The 19,469-nt window shown below is 34.8% G+C and overlaps 1 protein-coding gene across 1 annotated transcript in view; it reads left to right on the top strand.

The window, feature by feature from the left end:
• focad (focadhesin) overlaps positions 1 to 19,469 on the top strand; it is a 65,580-nt gene that overhangs the window by 22,359 nt on the left and 23,752 nt on the right. The window contains exons 12-23 of the mRNA XM_051114794.1: positions 9,913 to 10,017; positions 10,921 to 11,022; positions 13,091 to 13,221; positions 13,388 to 13,514; positions 15,212 to 15,346; positions 15,495 to 15,545; positions 15,720 to 15,803; positions 15,892 to 16,027; positions 17,382 to 17,570; positions 17,745 to 17,866; positions 18,867 to 18,959; positions 19,070 to 19,158. Of these exons, the coding sequence (XP_050970751.1) occupies positions 9,913 to 10,017; positions 10,921 to 11,022; positions 13,091 to 13,221; positions 13,388 to 13,514; positions 15,212 to 15,346; positions 15,495 to 15,545; positions 15,720 to 15,803; positions 15,892 to 16,027; positions 17,382 to 17,570; positions 17,745 to 17,866; positions 18,867 to 18,959; positions 19,070 to 19,158 (1,364 nt within the window). The remainder of the gene's footprint in view (positions 1 to 9,912; positions 10,018 to 10,920; positions 11,023 to 13,090; positions 13,222 to 13,387; positions 13,515 to 15,211; positions 15,347 to 15,494; positions 15,546 to 15,719; positions 15,804 to 15,891; positions 16,028 to 17,381; positions 17,571 to 17,744; positions 17,867 to 18,866; positions 18,960 to 19,069; positions 19,159 to 19,469) is intronic.

The raw sequence follows: 19,469 nt of genomic DNA, 5'->3' as shown, positions 1-19,469 counted from the left end.
CCACTTACATTCATTACAGAATGCCTCAGGGCTCTCGTGGACAGAAAGTCACTGAGACCAGAACGACTGGCAGGCATGAACATGGCAAGTGTGTGACCTGAGGGAGGATGTGCAGCCCTGCAGGACTGCTGTAATCATACTAACAGGAAGATATTCAAGGAGGCTGCAGCACAGAGGAATATGCATCATCTGTCACTGGCTCTATGCCCTTATTAGAGGCCTTGGCTGGATGCTGAGATTCACTCTCTGCTGCTTTCCGATTAGGGCTGGGTGATTTATTGAATGCTCTCAATATATTCACAGTGATTCTGCTGGTGATTAAAATCATTGTGTTGATATTATGATGTGATGTGCTTTATATTTGACCATTAAAGGAGAAGTCCACTTTCAAAACAAAGATTCACATATAATGTACTCACCCCGTTGTCATCCAGGATGTTCATGTCTTTCTTTCTTCAAGCGTAAAGAAATTGTTTTTTGAGGAAAACATTTCAGCTTTTTTCTTCATATAATGGACTGGTATGGTGCCCCGATTTTGAACTTCCAAAATGCGGCTTCAAACGATCCCAATGCAATTGTAAACGATCCCAGCCGAGGAAGAAGGGTCTTATCTAGCGAAACAATTTGGTTATTTTCATAAAAAACAATAGAATTTAAATACATTTTATTCTCAAACGCTCGTCTTGCCTTGCTCTCGTTGAACTCTGTGTATTCTGACTCAAGACAGTTAGGGTATGTCGAAAAACTCCAATCGTATTTTCTCCCTCAACTTCAAGAATCATTTCAAAATCATCCTACATCACTGCAGAAGTACCGACCCAGTCTTTGCAAAGTGAACGTGCAAAGAAGATCCAACACCCTTAACAAAAAAGGTAAAACAGCGATATAGGACGATTTTGAAGTTGAGGGAGAAGATGAGATGGGAGTTTTTCAACATACACTAACTGTCATGAACGGAACAAAAACATTTTAGGAAGAGTGAGACAAGCGTTTGACATTAAAAAGTGTATAAATTGTATTATTTTTATGAAAATAAACAATCACTACGCCGCGTAAGACCCTACTTTCTCGGCTGGGATCGTTTATAACCTCATTTGGGATCGTTTGAAGCCGCAATTAAACTGCATTTTGGAAGTTCAAACTCAGGGCACCATTTCAGTCCATTATATAAAGAAAAATGCTGAAATGTTTTCCTCAGAAAACATAATTTCTTTATGACTGAAGAAAGAAAGACATGAACATCTTGGATGACAAGGGGGTGAGTACATTATATGTGAATCTTTGTTTTGGAAGTGGACTTCTCCTTTAAAGGAACACTCCACTTTTTTTGAAAATAGGCTAATTTTCGAACTTCCGTAGAGTTAAACAGTTGAGTTTTACCGTTTTCAAATCCATTTAGCCGATCGCCGGTCTGGCGGTAGCACTTTTAGCATAGCTTAGCATAGATCATTGAATTCAATAAGACCGTTAGCATCTCGCTCAGAAATGACCAAAGAGTTTAGATTTTTTTTTATATTTAAACCTTGACTCTTCTGTAGTTACATTGCGTACAAAGAAACATTGTGTATAAAATCGATATGGCTAGGAGCTATACTCTCATTATACTCTACACTAAGTTTGTGTAGATGCAGAGTTGACGTAATATCATTGCACCTGCTGCACCCATAGTAAGGCAGCAAAGTTCCTTGATTATTACAGCAGAATGAGAGTATAGTTCCTAGCCATATCAGCCTAGAAAATCGCAACTTTTCATTTTCCGTCAGTCTTAGTACACAATGTAATTACAGAAGAGTCCAGTTTTAAAGGGGTCATCGGATGCCCATTTTCCACAAGTTGATATGATTCTTTAGGGTCTTAATGAAAAGTCTGTAATATACTTTGGTTAAAAATTCTCAATGGTTGTATAAGACAACACCCTTTTTACCTTGCCAAAATGAGCTTAGCAAAAATCATCTCATTCTAAGGGGTTGTTCCTTTAAATGCAAATGAGCTCTGCTTTCCCCGCCCCTCTCTTCCCTCTGTGGAGTGACAAGCCTGTTTACTTTAGTTGCATTTAGCCACGTTTAGCCATGTTTAGCCGCTAAACTTCCTAACTACCACGTTATAAGGAAAGGCGATTGCAAAGATTCATAAACAACGCTTATACACTTATATTAACTGATGCTGTAAGTGAAGCTGGATCACGAATGATTCACACGAAAATAGACGGATATATGTAGATCGGGAGCCGCATTCCCTTCACATACAAATGTAATCCACTGCATCTTCAGCGGCTCAGATGTCGGGAGTAAATGACGACCACTATGTTCATTATTACATCTAGCAACACAACGCCTCAATCCCTCAATATAACTTACGCCCCTGCTCCAGCATCGAAACAATGGAGGTTACTGGACTGTTACAGCTGGTCTGAGGTAAGACGCTCATGTCAATCAACTATCGCGGGAGCGGACTCAGTGGGTATGACGCCACACTGACAGGCGTCTGAGAATGGCTCGATTTGCAAAAGGGGATATTATTTTTACAGATTAATTAAAAACCACTGCATGGATTTTTATCATTATAGGGTAGATTTGTACATACACTGCCAACACACATTAATGTTCAAACAACATGAAAAAGTGAACTTTTCATCCAATGACCCCTTAAAATAGGAAAAATATCGTCATTATATATGGTCATTTTTGAGCGAGATGCTTTCGGTCTAATCGGATTCAGTGATCTATGCTAAGCTATGCTAAAAGTGCTACCGCCAGACCCGGAGGTCGGCTGAATGGATTCGAAAACGATAAAACTCAACTGTTTAACTCTAGGGGAGTTGGACAATGAGCCTATTTTCAAAAAAGTGGAGTGTTCCTTTAGGTTAACTAGAAAACATGTGATTAGAGCTTTCTTTCATCCCCATTCATTAAACCTGTTAATTGTCTTGCTCTGTGGGTCAGAGGTTATGCTGGTTTCAGAGGGCTGAGGGGTTAATCTCCAATTAGAGGTTAGAACAACTGCCATGGTGTCCTTTCTCTAAGGGTTAAAAATCTTCTCAAGAGAGCAAAAGATCTGGTATTCCTGGTTAGTGAGGGTCTATTAGTGAAAGTCTTGTCTAGGGAATTGTTTTACAAATCCTAAAGATAAATTAGGAAAGATAGTATATTTTACGTGATGTTTTTTAAAACCCTCTTTACACATTTATTAGCCTTGTTAGAAACACTTTACTTGAATCCTGTGTGCAATGCTTGATCTAATTGGCCACACTAATGTAGGAGTTCTTTCTGGCGACAAGAGAAATATTGCATAATCAAACCTTATTAAGGCTATTAAAACGAAGCACCATTGAGCGTATCGCTACACCTTCGGTTTGCAGCTGGGGAAATACCAATAAACCCTTGCATTTTAATTATGTAAATGTTTCTTGTTAAAAGCATGGTAACTTTTGGAGATGTGTAAATATGTTTTTTTTTTAATTAATACGGTTTTTATTTCTGTATAATGTAGTTAATGTTCTCTAGTTGGTGAATAATTGCTTGTTTATGATTTGTGTTTTTGTCCCGTTTATTTCAAGCTCTCTTCTTAAGCAACATTGAATTTTGTGCAGATTTCAAGGCATTGACAACTGCTGTGGCAAATAAGGTTTATACCTTACATTCAGTCCCACATTTTAAGGTTTTTTTTAAGGTTTAACTGCACCTCTGAATCATAGATGAACCATAATAATTTCAGTTAATTTTTGATTGATTCAAAATATAAATAAAAACAATTTAATTTAAATTAAAAAGTATATATCTATATGTATGTATGTATATGTATGTATATTTATGAATATATATATATTTTTATTTTAGTAATTCTGTAGTGCATTTTTGTAATTTTGAATAGTTTTTTAAAATGTTTTTTTGAATAATGTTTTTTTTTTTTAGTAATGTGAATGTTTAATCATTTTTTAATAATTAAAATATTAATATTTTAATTGCATCTCCGAATCATAGATGGACAATAGTGGTTTCAGTTAATATTGTAATGAAATCTAATTCAAAATATTAATGAAAACTATTTAATTTAAATAAAAAATATATATATTTAAAAATTAAAATTATTTTTATTTTTATTTTTATTTTTTAATTTTAGTAATTCTGTTGTGCATTTTTGTAGTTTTGTTCAGTACCAACTAAATTTGGGAACTAGCCGAAATAAAATTATATAATGTGTAAAATATAATTTTAGTCATAGTTATTGTTTATTTTTTAAGTAAGTATTTTTTATGGTTTTAATTTGAATTAATGAAAATAACCTTACTTGCAACAGCTTAACATTACTGAAATTGTAAAGTTCATTCATGTGAACATAAGTTTTCCAAATGAATATATTCTCACAATATTTTATTTATTTGAGGGATTCATTTTTGTATTTATTACATATTTTTTATATGTTGATTATTTTATTTTATTTATTTATTTATTTTTATTTTTTTTGCTGACATTCATATCTGTTTGGTAAATGGTTTGACTGTTTGAATAGCCTTTACATAGCGGAAGTAGATGCTAAATGGTTTTTTACAGTCAATAATAGTTAGGTTTTCCATTGTGAGTATAGTGTCTTGTACCAACAGGCATTGGTCAGAGTCTCAGGCTAGGTCTGAGCCTCAAGGGATCTAAACTTGATATGTATCTAGGTCTTGGAGGATGTGGTTTTGAATTAATCTCTGACACAGGTGCCTCCAGAAGACTTTCAAAAGAAGCCCAGGATGAGTTTGAGTTTTGTTGGTTACTCATCTATGCATAACGTTGGCTTTGTGGGAATGTGAGCTGTGTTTTCCCAGAGCAAAAGACTCCGATATAAACCAGCAGACCCCTTTAGTCACTGCAAAGCATTTCGTTTGATGCCAAAAACATGAAACGAATTAGCAAAGCAGCTCTTGGGTATGTACTCATGATTTGAGGGCATAATCCTCAATTCAGGTAGAGAAGGTTTTCAGGTCCTTCACATGGTCCGCAGGTTTTCACTAGTTTGTCACTGTTAACTGTAGCCCCTCAGTTCCTCCTGAAGTCAAACATACCTTTCATTTTTTATTTTGCTTGAGCTGTTGAAACACTGGCCTTGGGCCAGTCTTTTAGTATTATAGGAGCTTCTCGAGCAGTGTTTATGCTACAGAAAACAGCTTGAGAAAATAAAGAAAGAGAGAAACAGGGTGTTAGTCAGACGGTTGGAGAGGATTGCAGCAACTGTTGGAATGAACTTCAAAGCCGAGGGCTCTTTGGCGTTCCTCGCCCGCTGCATGAGATGGATAACTTGTGACAGTCTTGCTCGGTTTAACTCGAATGAGGTGGGTGAGAAGAATAAGAATTTGCCCTCCCACCCCTCCTCCATCAGCCCCTCGCTGCGATGAGCATGTCTCGTTACGTTATTGGCTCCGGCAGTTCTTTGGTAACCAGTCATGAGTGATTTTCCTGATTATCTGTTGTTTTAGCCTCTTTATTTTCTGAACTTAAAAGCCTGTATTTCTTTGTACATGGCTGATATGGCCTGTCTTTTTCATTTTTCGTTTTTCTTGCTTTCTTCCTTATTTGCTTGATTTCTGGAACAGCTCACTGTTCACTGTGAGAACAGGCTACACTGTTAAAAAAAAAAAAAAAAAAAAAAAAAAAAAAAGTAAAATTTACAGTAAAAAAACGGCAGCTGTGGTTGCCAGAATTTTACCGTAAAAAAAATTCAGTAACAAGGTAATTCCATGCAAAGGTCAGCCTTAACAAGAAAGTTTTTACCAAAGGTTTTTACTATACTGGTACCACAGATGTCATCATTTGGTGGTTCAAATATCAATGTGAGGTCTCTTAAAGTTTTTAAAGCAATTTTTTATTTTCCAGTCTGGTAAGTGCTATTTTCAGGATTGTCACATCCATAACAGTACATTTGCATCTGGTTTGTGCATTTTAATTAGCAGAAATCCTACAAAGCATGTAGTCTCTCAAAAACGGTGTCCTTTTTTGTTACATCCATAACGCATGATTATTTCCCTTTTTTAACACCAAAACCTTGTGCATAGACTGTTTTTTTTTTTCTCAATCAACAAGGATTTATTAAAATATAAACAGATTCGGTATATTGGTAACACATACATTCTCTAAGCATTTATATGTCATGTCCATAACGCTGGAATTGCCCAGCACTGTTTTAAGTTTTAAGGTTTTAACTTAAATTCACATTTCAAAACCGTAATTTCATTAACTGATATAATGTTAATGTACCACCTGTTTTGAAATCTGTTTTGTACCTTTGTAATACTCTGATAACCACCAAAAGCAGGTGGTGAGTCACATGATGAACCAAAGCCCATCACAAGCAGCTTTTAAATACTAACATACATAGAAGGTGCACAGTGTCATTCACACAAACACTAAACACCATCATAGTAACACATGAAACTGAAATAATGCAATAAACATTAATTTAACAACATTAGATGTAATATGCAACCCTAATGTACAAAACTGATAAAAAAAAATGTAATGCAGGGAATTCTGAGAATGTCAATTTACGGTTATTAACGCAGTATACTACCGTAAAATTACATGCTATGTCCAGTGCAGTTTTTTTACCGTATATAGCAGGATGACTTAGTTAACCATTTAACAGGTTTTTACTGTAGCATTTTTGCAGTTTTTTACCGTTAAATTTGTGGTCATTTTGTATCTTTAGAAAAGTTTACATGGTATTTTCTTAGTATTTAAACAAACAGCGCTGCTTTGTTTACAGCGGTAACCAAGGAAACGCTGTATCGCTGCTGTTCCATAAGCGCCACCTGCTGTCAGAGAGTGGCAGCATCAGCATTTCATTCAGCCAATTTGCTGTTTTGGTTTCGTTCAGATGTTTTATATAGCATAATATCAAATAGCTAAGATCAGACCATTCAAATTTAGAAGTTCTACTCATTCTGTATGTAGCATGGTTGGATCCAAGCGTGCAGTGGTTCTGCAACTGTTTCATGCATTCTGAATCATATAACGACACAGGCAGTTTTTTTTGGTCAAACTGCCCAAGCACTGCAGTTGAGGTCAAAAGTTTACATCCCCCTTTCAGAATCATAAAAAATGTTATTTTACCAAAATATAAGGGATCATACAAAATGCATGCTACTGTTAATTTATTACTGACCTGAATCCTGCTGTTCTTCAGAAAAATCCTTCAGGTCCCACAAATTCTTTCAGCATTTTTGTGTATTTGAACCCTTTCCAACAATGACTGTGTGAATTTTGAGATCCATCTTTTTACACTGAGGACAACTGAGCGACTCATATGCAACTATTACAGAAGTTTCAAATGCTCATTGATGCTTTAGAAGGAAACATAATGCATTAAGAGCCAGGAGTGAAAACTCGGCTCATAATGCATGGTTTTTCCTTCCCTCTTATTTTGGTAAAATAATTAACATTTTTAATTATTCTGAAAGGGGATGTTAACTTCGGACCTCAACTGTATTCTATCACCATCATTTTGTTCCAAACCTGTATCATGTTCTTTCTTTTGTGTAATGAGAAGATGTTTTGAGGAATGTTTCAGTGTTTTTGTCCATATAATGAAAGTCTCTGGGGTCCAGTGTTGTTTCTTGGATAAAAACTAAATATTCTTCAAAATATCCTTTTCTTATGTTATTCTGAAGAAATGAAAGTCACTGTGGTTTGGAACGACATGAGGATGGTTACTTGCTTTGCTTTTGTACTTTCTCTATTGCTTGATTGTTGTCATATCCCTCATTCCTATCTCTCTCTTTCTTTCTGTTTGTAGTTTTAATATAGTGGTTTTCAAGAGCATTTGTCCTACATGCTTTCATTTTTAATTAATTCTTTGTAGAGCTCTTTGAAAGGATTGGAAGTTAAGAATGCCCTGTGAGCGACTGATGATGATTCATTTAATTTCTGTCAGCTTAATGAAAATAAAACTCAAATGATTATGTTTGGCTAAGTTTCTACTGCTGGCAATCAACTATAGGTCCTATAACAGCAGTGTCTTGACCCCATTTTTAATTTTTAAAATTTACAGTCACTATAAAGAGCTCATATATTTTTTTCTGTTCCCTCACAGTTTTTTTTTTGCATGATTACTCATGCATTCATTACATTTCTGTCTCTTACACTCACCAGGCCTGCATTTATTTGATTACAAATCAATAAATCAGTAATTTTGTCAAATATTATTACTATTTAATATACAGTTTTCTATTTTTATACATTTTAAAATATAACACATTCCTGTGATGGCAAAGCTGAATTTTCAGCATCATGACTCCAGTCTTCAGTGTCACGTGATCCTTCAGAAATCATTCTAATACGCTGATTTGCTACTCAAGAAACATTTCTCATTATTATTAGTTTTTAAAACAGTTATGCTGCTTCATATTATTGTAAAACTGTGAAACATTTTGTTTTTCAGAAAAGTAAAAAAAATAGAAATGTATGGTCACACTTACTTTTGGCCAATGTAATGCATTCTTGCTGAATGAAAGTATACATTTTTTACTGACTACAAGTAAAACTTTTATAATATAACTTTTTAACAGTAATATACACTGTAAAAAATCAGTATAATTTACGGTAAAAACTGGCAGCTGTGTTTGTAGAATTTCACTATAAAAAATACAGTAGCAACATTTTAGGTTTTACAGATTTAACTTAAATGTACATTTAAATATCATAATTTCATTAACTGATATCATGTTAAAGAAGTCCACTTACAGAACAAAAATTTACAGATCATTTACTCACCCCCTTGTCATCCACAATGTTCTTGTCTTTCTTTCTTCAGTTGTAAAGAAATTGTTTTTTGAAGAAAACATTTCAGCATTTTTCTCCATATAATGGACTGCTATGGTGCCCTGAGTTTGAACTTCCAAAAAGCAGTTTAAAATGCGGCTTCAAACGATCCCAAATGAGGCTGTAAATGATCCCAGGCGAGGAAGAAGGGTCTTATCTAACAAAACAATCATTTATTTTCATAAAAATAATACAATTTATATGCTACTTAATCTCAAAAGCTTGTCTTGTCTTGCTCTGCTTGAACTCTGTGTATTCTGGTTCAAGACAGTTAGGGTATGTCGAAAAACTTTTCTCCCTCAACTTCCAAAATGATTTCAAAATCATCCTACATCGCTGCAGAAGTACCAGCTCAGTCTATGCAAAGTGAACATGCAAAGAAGATCAAACACCCTTAACAAAAAAGGTAAAACAGCGATATATAATGTTTCAATGAAAAAACATCAAATGTGAAGTGCAACGCAGGGAATTCTGGGAATGTCATTTTACGCTTCTTTTTCCACTTCCAGAAATGGTATATTACCGTAAAATTGCATGTAATGTCCAATACAGTTTTTCACTATATATATTGTTGGGAAACTTACGGTTAACCAATTAATAGGTTTTTAATGTAGCATTTTTAGTCTTTTAAAATCACGCTCAGATATCGCAGTGTATATCTGACCTTCTCTAAACTCCAGTAGTTCAGAATGTGGAAGCTATGCTTCTATATTGACTGACCGATGCTAATAGATCCCATCACTCCTGTACTGACCTCACTGCACTGGCTACCAGGATGTTTTGAATTGATTTTACAATGCTATTCATTTTTAAGGCCCTGCATGGACTTGCTCCACAGTATCAGTAATCTCCTCCACCCCTACTCTGCCTCCAGCTCCCCCGAGGTCATCAAACCAATTACTCCTGTCCGTTCCCCTCTTTTGCTTTTTCGGTCCGAGAGAGAGGCTTTCTTAGTATCGGCCACTAGATTTTGGATTTTAAAAGCAGTTTCAAATCTAGAAGGCCTATTTATATTCCATTCTTTTTAAATTTGTCTTACTGTATGTGCATGAAGGTGTATTTGGTAGGTCTGCAGTTAATTGTTTGCTTAATTGTTTTTCCATTTTACGTCTAGGTGCCTTGTCTACTTCCTGTCCTGATGTTTAAACTGAGCAGAGTGTCTGATCCAGCATTGTCTCACTCTGTTCTTTACACTCTGCCAAAACTGGGAACCCACAAGGTACGGTCATTAGCATGCACAGCATGCACTGTTTACCTGATGAGGGAATATTAAATTAGAAACTTAATCAATACATATTTTTCAGCGAAGGTGTTTTCTTGATTTTCAAAGTTTTACCAAGAAAAATAATTGGAATTTAAATTACATTTAATTTAATTAAATGTGCAGATAGCTAATCAGTCACTGTTAATTAATTGCATTAAAAAGATGTTAATATGCATGACAGTCAAAATTAAGAATCCATTTACAGCATATTGCAGCACAGCTCCACAAAATATGAATATAGTGCGTCTGCATGGATTTGGGATATTTTGCTTCCCCTGTTGCTATGGCAACAGCTCACCTGCACTGTAGGCAACTCCAGCCATTAACCTGACCATTGTCTGCGCCATTGTTATTTATTTGATTCCGCTAACAATACGCATTATTCATAAATCTTGTATGGCGAATGTGTACTTCTGTAACATTTTGCTTGCTAGTAAAATGCTACATCAACAAAACACATTGTGGAGGTTGCAGAGTTAGAGTAAATGAGAGAGGAGATGTTTTTTTTTTTTTTTTTTTTTTTGCTGATGTTATTCATCTTTATTTTAAATGCTTCGGCGCTCTATCATCAGCCTTTGAATGTGGGTGGCAGTGTTTGCCCTTTAATGTAGTCTTTAATTTGAGCTTTTTGTAAACTGTGAGATACGTTTATTTTTAAAAGCGCAGCAGAACACATCCTGGCCTGTAGGTCACAAGCAAAGCGTTAAAAACATAAAAGCACTGAGTAATTTAAGTTGGCATATATTAACTAAACTGAGCTTTTAGCTAAGTTTGCATATACCTGGTCCTGCTCAGTATGTTTTAGCATTGTTGTGCCTCTGTGTGTGTTTATCCTGACTGATCTCTCTTGTGTTTCAGTTCTGTATCCCGCAGGTGCTTCATGTTCTTCAAACTCTGGGCAGTTCATCCAGACTGAGACCTGTGGCTCTGCGCCTCTTAGCTCTGTTATGGCAAAAACAGGTGCAGTTAATGCTCATATCTGTTAAAACTGTTCTGCTCTTCTCTATGTTTTGTCAAATGTCTGTGATGCATTGATTCTGGTCATTTCTTATGTTGAATATCTATGTTCAGTATTTAGTTCAAATTTACTTACCATTTTTGTTTATGCTTTGAAATATCATTATTGTTATATATTATTATATTCAAGTCTAGGCAGTTTCTGTTTTCAAATTTAATGCATTAATAATTAAAAATCTGTTTTATTTAAAATGTCTCATTATGATAAATATTTTCAGGTAATAGTTATTAGGATAATAATTTTTTTTCGTAAAATTATGCATTTAACGTAATGTTTTTTAATATTTATTTTGAAAAAGTTACTTTTTTTTGCTTAATATTTTTTGGAACCTGTGGTACATTTTTCAGGATTATTTAAATAAAAAGTTAAAAAGAATGGCATTTATTTGAGTCTTTACCATCAGTTTTTATCAATTTAATACTTCCATGTTGATTTAAATTATTAATTTCTTTCAAAAAGAATAAATAAAAATTGACTGATTTTGCTTCAAAATATAATTGTTTAAATTTTATTAAAATTTTATTAAAATATTATTAAATTTAAATTTTTCTTTTTAGTCCACTAATTTAATACAAATTTAATTCATTAAAAATAATATTTTCATGATATATTTTTAGAATAACACTTTGAGTAATTTTTTTTTCATATAATGGTAACTTAATGATTTGAGCCATGTAATTAATTAATAAAGTATATATAATATGAATTATATTATTTAATATATATTTGTGTATATATATTGTCACGGGGGCGGAGCAAAGCGACAGACACAGTGGGCGTGACGTCAGGCCTCGGAGAGGCTTTTATTAAACAATAAAACAAAGTGTCCAAAAAAGGGGGAAAAAGTGTCCAAAACAAAAGGGGGATCTGGTGTCCTCGAAGTGACGGGGTTCCGTGAAGGAGGGGTAGTGTTCCAAAAGGGAAGGGTCCAGGTAAGGGGCGGAGTCCGGCGGCCGCACGCGCTCCCCGCTCAGGTCCGGGGTGCGAGGGGCGGCGGCTTCTCTAGCGGCATCGTCCTCCTCCACCTACGCGGCGCTTCTGGGGGATAACACGGCCCGGCATCCTGGCCCGTCAGCCGTTACGGGTGCGGTCCTCATCCGGACCCGCGGGGTCCGGCAACTCGTCCTGCGGCGCTGGTTCCCTCTTCACCCCTTCCTGGACCCACGAGGACACCAGCGTGCATGCACGGGGAAGAGACCGGTCTCCTGAGGAGAGGCGCGCTCGGCATTTTAACAGCGGCGGTGATGAGGCTTCATTCACATCAGGTGTGCCTCATCACACGCCGCCAGACCTGGATGTTTCGGCGCCCCTCCTCCTCCCACACGCCCACTCCCGTCGGGAGCCTGGTGAAGGGCGGCGATTACCGACGGGGTGCAGCTGACAATAAGGGGGGGAGGCAGTCGACTCGTCACAATATATATATATACACACATATATATTAAATAATATAACACACACACACACATATTATATATATATATATATATATATATATATATATATATATATATACATATATATATATATATATATTATATGTACATATGTATTATATGTGTGTATATATATATTTTAGTGCAAAATATTTACAATTAGTAGTTTCATTGTTCAATTGTTTATTATTATGACATGGTTTGGTTTGAACCCTGTTATTAATGAAATGTAAAATTATACAAATACTAAATAATTTCTTCACAGGCAGTTTATGTATTTTAGAAAAATGAACATTTAAACTGAAATATTCCTATATGAACGATTATCAGCAAAGTTGTTTTGATACCTAATCCTACTATAATATCTAGTATAAGTATTTAGAAATGTATGATTGATATGTATCATTGTATGAGATGATAATATCTAAAGCTAATTTCATTTAATGCAGTGACATTCATACAGGCTCAAATGTGACTTGTTTGTGTTTAAATATTTTGTAGAACCACTATACTGTACTGTATAACATAGTTCTGTTACCCTCAAGATAGATTTTGAGATTTTGTATTTTTTGTGTAGGACCGTGTGTATCCGGACCTGCAGAGACTGATGTCTCAGCTTGAAAAATCCTCAGTGGTTATGGGAAAAGATACGCAGTGGGAGCAGATATTGGCAAGAGCAGCCTGCGTCAGAGACATCTGCAGAGAAAGGTCTGCTTTACCCAGAATCTGCCACCATTAAACCAGTGTTAATTTAGAAGTTTGATGTACTGCATACTCCAAACGGAGCTACCACTGTATTGACTCCTGATATGTTAGACTGTTATAGATCATAGTAACATAGTAACTTGATTTACCATTTTACGTATTGTTCCAGGCCATACCAACACGGAGGAGACATGCTGGCCGCCATCACCGACACGCTGATGCAGTTCTCCAGGAAGGATCAGGCCACTCCTGCTGCTCTGGCACTGCAGGCCTTACAGGAGCTCTGTAGGGCTGAGGTCAGTCTGTGTGAACCTGTAAAGAGGTTCACAATGGCTACCAGAAGTGAAGATGAAAATGCATTTTTATTGATTTTGATTAGGTAGACCAGTGCCACCCAGGCCCTTACGTGCTTTCCCACCTAAAGAGGCAAATTATAGTAATTTCAAGGCTCAACAGGAGTTTTGCGAAAAGGATTTTAGATTCATATTTGCTCTGCCGGCATTTTCACTGGCTATAGCATAAAACAATCTAATATTTACTATATAAATAAATGTAAAAATATATTTCTTAATATTTTAATAAATGTTTTATGAACTATTATATATTGTTTACAATTTTATTGAATTATTATTCATTCTGTAGTCCATTTTAACCAGTTAGATAATTATCTGGTGTGTCTAAAAAGTTGCAAGTCATAAAAATGCATGCACATGATCAAAAAATAGTATATATGATATAAAATATACAGTATAGTACATATGGTTTAGAAGTTTGGGGCAAGTGTGATTTTTGAATGTTTTTAGAAGAAGTCTGTTAAGCTCATCAATAGTCATTTATTTCATCAACAAACAGACTATGAAATATTACAATTTAAAATAAAATATATTTCTGTGACAAATCTGAATTTTCATGATCCTTCAGTTGTCATAATGAAAACAGATATTCTTAATATTTTGTGATTTTTTTTTTTTGTCTTTGATGAATAGTTTGAAATAATGATTATATTTATAATAATATAATATAATTATTTTATTATTATTTGACACAGAAACCTTTAAAAAATACTTAACTCTCACTTATGATCAGTTTAATGCATCCTTGCTGATTAAAAGTTGTAATAAAAAAAAAGAAAGAAACATACTGACCCCAAACGTTTGAACAGTAATGTATGGAAGCCATTAAATAAAATATCCACTAAATAAAAAAAAAGGGAAATTTGGACTTTATTCACAATTCTGAATTTTTCACAAAATAGTGAGATATGAACTCACAATTATGAGTTACAAAGTAAGAATTGTAAGATACAAACTTGCAATTCTGACCATTTTTCTCAGAATTGCGATATAAACTCGCAGTTGTGAGTCAATATTGCGTGATATAAATTCGCAATTGCAAGATAAAACTCAAAATACCAAGATTTCAACTCAAAATTCTGAAAAAGAAAGTCAGAATTGTGTGTTGTAAACTCTGACTTTTTTTAATCAGAATTGCAATTCTGACTTTATAACGCAATTGCGAAATATTAAGTCAGAATTGTGAAATATTAACTACATGTAAGTCTTTTTCCCCCTCTCTGGACTTTATAACTCAAAATTGTTTATATCTCACAGTTCTAAAAAAAAAAAAAAAAAAAAAAAAAAAATGGGCAGGATTGCAAGATATAAACTTGCATTTGCAAGAAAAAAAGTCAGAATTGTGAGTTTTCATCCTGTTATTCTGACATTATAATTTGTGATTTTGAGTTTATATTATGCAATTCAAAAAAAAAAAAAAGTCAAATTGCCAAATGTAAACTTGCAATTGCAAAAGTCAGAATTGCAAAATAAAAACTCTTATTTCTCTTATTACCTTATTTTATTTATTTTTTTTGCGGCGGAAACAGGCTTCCATAGTAATTTACATGTTAAATATGTATTATCTTACACTAGCCAGGGGACGAGTCTTACCGTTGAAGCCTGCATTTGAATATTCCTCTCATCTGTTTACTGTTCAGGTAGTTGATATCATCTCTACTTGGAAGGCACTCTCTCCTAAGCTGCGCTGTGACACCAGAACCCTGGTCCTAAAGGCCACAGCTGAACTTCTGGCATTAGTACCTGCTTTAAATGTCAAAACTGAAGAATATGAGGCACGAGACCACCAAACACTGTTTCTAATTGCTATAAGTGTGGTATTTTGTAGCGATGTCTGAATTCATAGTTAAAAGCATGATTTATTTCTTTCCACATTTTATAACGGGACAAATTACTTCAGGTCTTATGTCCTTTTCCTTACAGAAATTCAGAAACGAGGCAGTCGGTGTTTTATGGAGCTACGCTCTTAGTCAGGTGAGCGCTGACATTTTCAAACGGTAATGAACAGTAGGGACAGGCAGGATGGTTGACTAGTCATCCGACAACTTCTAATGAAAAGTCATTGTGGCGTTTTATGCGATATATTTTGCTATTTCTCAAGCAGTTATAAGTAAACAGTAATGTTTAAAGCTTTATTGGCTTCATCAGGACCTGGATGTTGCAACCCAAGGTTATAAAGCTCTTTCTGAGTACCCTGAGTCGTCTCACACCATCCTACACTTGCCAGAACAGGTGAGAAAATTTGCTAAGTATCCTCACATTATTTCTGCACCTTTATATATATGGTATATCTGTAATGGTGATATGATCTGGCTGACAGGCCAGACCCGTACCAAAGCAGCCTGAAGAAGAGGATGAAGGGAAGGAAAATGAGGATGAAAAGGAGGAAGATGTTTCAGTACCAGGGGCGTCATATGTGAAGCTAGTTTGTCTGACACCACAGTCTGTTTTACCAGGTATGATTATAAGATTATGGTGACTAACAGACTGTTTTTAAATATAGGTCGACTTGCATTTACAGTTTTTTGAATCACAAAACATGCATTTTGACTAATTCTTTTGAGCACAATGGTGTTGATGGGGCATCTTTGTAAAGATTCTGTTATCTTTTACTCACCCTCATGTTGTTCCAAACCTGTATGACTTTTTCTTTTTTTCTGTTTCGGTTCCCATTGAGTTCCATTATATTTTTTAAACCATACAGTTAAAGTCAATAGGAACAGAGACTGTTTGGTTACCAACTTTAATTAAAGTATTTTCATTTGTGTTCCTCAGAAGAAATTAAGGTTCAGAACAGCATGAGGATGAGTATATGATGACAGAATTTTCATTTTTGGTGAACTATGCCTTTAATACATTACGTTTTGGCTCAATTTGTGCGTTAGTTTGTGCAGAAAAGTATTTTTTTTTTGCTTCTTAAAACCCACACTGATTCAACACTGTTTGATTCTTGTTTCATGTGTATATCTCTGCTATATGAGAGCATGTTCTCTCTTTAAAACAAGAACAGCTGTTGTCATAGAATATTTTGATTCAAAATGTTTTGAGTTATTTGATTCAGATTCAATTTTCAAAGTTATTTAATTATTACATTTCAAGATAGTCTTTGTATGATCTTATATTAGGAGGTATTTGTTACTCTCTTTGCACGCAAACCCTCCAGTCATAAAAACCTGGAAATATCAGGCTAAAATGAATTTTTGTAAAAAAAAAAAAAAAAAAAAGGCAAGTCAGTTCTTGTCACTGAACGAATTGAAACAGTCTGAATGACTGATGTTTATGTTGGTGTCCTATAGCGATCTATTACATTATTAATGAATATTAATTGGGTTGTTTACTTAATACTTAACCTACCTGTTCTGCTAATTCATTATATAAGATTATATGAGCGATACATTTGCTGTTATCTGGTTAGATAACAAGCCAGCTGGCTGTATTTTTACCGTGGCAGAAGAAATAAATTAGGACAGATTTTGTGTACTGAAATTTTACATATCATAGACCCAAGGTGTGATCATTTCACAGTTACTGTTATGTAACTGTAGCTTATTTCCATATTTTTACCGAGGTAATGTATTCAAAGTAGCTGAATGAATAAAACTTGACGCTGTGTGGTTCAGTGTACTGCACTGCAATATGCAACATGGCAAACCCACAGCAACAACTACATAAATTAAACGATATGGAATATATTTTAAACTTATGATTATAATAAAGACTTCTGTTGCTGTTGTATAAATGTTAATGTAATGTGTTGTTTACCCTTTAACAAACACCTACTTAATTCATGAATTTTGTCTTCTTTTGCAGCCCTTGAGACTTTCCTAACAGCTTTAGTAAGGCAGGAGATGACCCATATGCCCCGCGGCGTGTACCATTCAGCTCTGAGTGGGATGAATTTGCGCTCTGACCAGGGGAAAACCGCGTCTGGAATTCCTTCTTTTATGCTGAAAACATACGAGAAGAACAAGCAGCCGGGTCTGAAACCTGGCTTAGCAGGTACATATACTGTACAAGAGTCATTTGTCTTTGTAATGTGGGTACTTAAAGTGCATCTTAAAATTCTTTTAGTTAATGCATGTTTGTCACAACTGAAGTAACATAATTCTGTGTTTGTCCAGTTAGTGTATTAAATAAACAAACAGTATGTTGGTTTTGATTGGTCTGTTTCAGCTGGGCTTCTACTCTGTTATGACCTTCCTGTTCAGACTGACAAAGATGGACGTCCAATCACCCGCTTCCTTGTCAGCAGAGGGAGAAGTTATCAACAAATGTTAGCCACCCTTATTCATGAGGTACCTTCCAGCACACACTTCATTTAAATGTTATTTTACATCAAAATGAGAGGAGACATTTATGTATTAATAAAACATTTTGTTTTTTTTGTTTTTTATATTAATTGTATTATTTTCATTATGGTTAAAGGGATAGTTTGCCCAAAAATGAAAGTTACCCCCTGACATACTCACCCTTAACCCATCCTAGGTGTATATGACTTTCTTCCTTCAGGCACATACAGTCAGAGTTATATTAAAAAATGTCCTGGCTCTTCCAGGCTTTATAATGGCAATGAATGGGTGTTGAGATTTTGAAGCTCAATAAAGTGCATTGATCCATCATAAATAGTACTTTACACAGCTCTAGGGGGTTAATAAAGGCCTTCTAAAGCGAATCGATGCATTTGTGAGAAATTTGTGTAAGAAAAATATCCAATGCGCTTATTACAGTTAGTGGAAGCTAGAGATTATGGTTTAGAACGTTTTAAATATGGATATTTTTCTTACACAAAAGCATTGCTTCAATTCAGAAGCCCATTATTAAACCCCCGGAGTTGTGTGAAACACTTTTTTATGATGGATGGATGCACTTTATTCGACTTTGAAATCTCAAGAGCCATTCACTGCCATTGTAAAGCTTGGACATTTTTAATATAACTCTGATTGTGTTCATTAGAAAGAAGAAAGTCATATACACCTAGGATGGCCTGAGGGTGAGTAAATGTCATGGGTAATTTTCATTTTTAAGTGAACTATACCTTCAAACTAATTTAAATGCATTTGTATGTTTGTTTGTAATTATCAGTTTTGTCATTGGGGATTTACATTCAATTCAATTCAAAAAAATTTCAGTAATGATTTTATTTATTTATGCTTTTGATTGTTTCATGAAATATTAATATATTTGATTACAATCTGTACAATGATAAATATATCATAACTGTGAATGTATAAATATTCACAATTGTAATAATTAATCTTTTAATTAATCACTTTTTTTCCAATTTTTTCCTCTCAGGTGAACATCCAGCCATCTGAATGGCATCGCTCTCTGCTCTTGCCCCAGGCCTGGCGGGGCTTCATGAGCCGGGCTTTCAATGCAGCTCTCCAGGTGAATTTTTTTTTTTTTTTTTTTTTTTTTTAAATCAGATGTATAAGAATAAGACTAGCTTTATAATTAAGATCATAAATCATGAGATTAAATTAGATGTAATTGTCCAGGGTCGAAAAGCAGAGCTGGAGATGCTACAGAAACAGGGTAAAGAGAGCCCGGAGGAACTGCAGTACAAACAGCACTATGCCTGGCTCTGGTAAGATTCACACATCTGGATGCATTTACAGTACAGACTGTATTATGATGAACAGAATTAGTTTCTTCCAATTTTGACACGGATCTGAGTGAATCAATAAAAGAAAATGAATGTAGGGAACTTCTATCCATCCATGGATGGAGACATTAGTTGAATGTGAGATTTCAGTAAGTTGTAATAAGTAAACAATTGGAGACATATGTCTGGCATATGTCACCAGATAGAGGTCTGTCATTTCACTGGAAAATCAAATTATGATGATTTTATGAAAGGGGACATTCCCTTTTACGTGGTGTTTGCATATAAATCAT

The sequence above is a fragment of the Labeo rohita genome, chromosome 7 (genome assembly GCF_022985175.1).
Source record: "Labeo rohita strain BAU-BD-2019 chromosome 7, IGBB_LRoh.1.0, whole genome shotgun sequence".
Lineage (NCBI taxonomy): Eukaryota > Metazoa > Chordata > Actinopteri > Cypriniformes > Cyprinidae > Labeo > Labeo rohita.
This window is presented reverse-complemented; position numbering and strand designations above follow the sequence as displayed.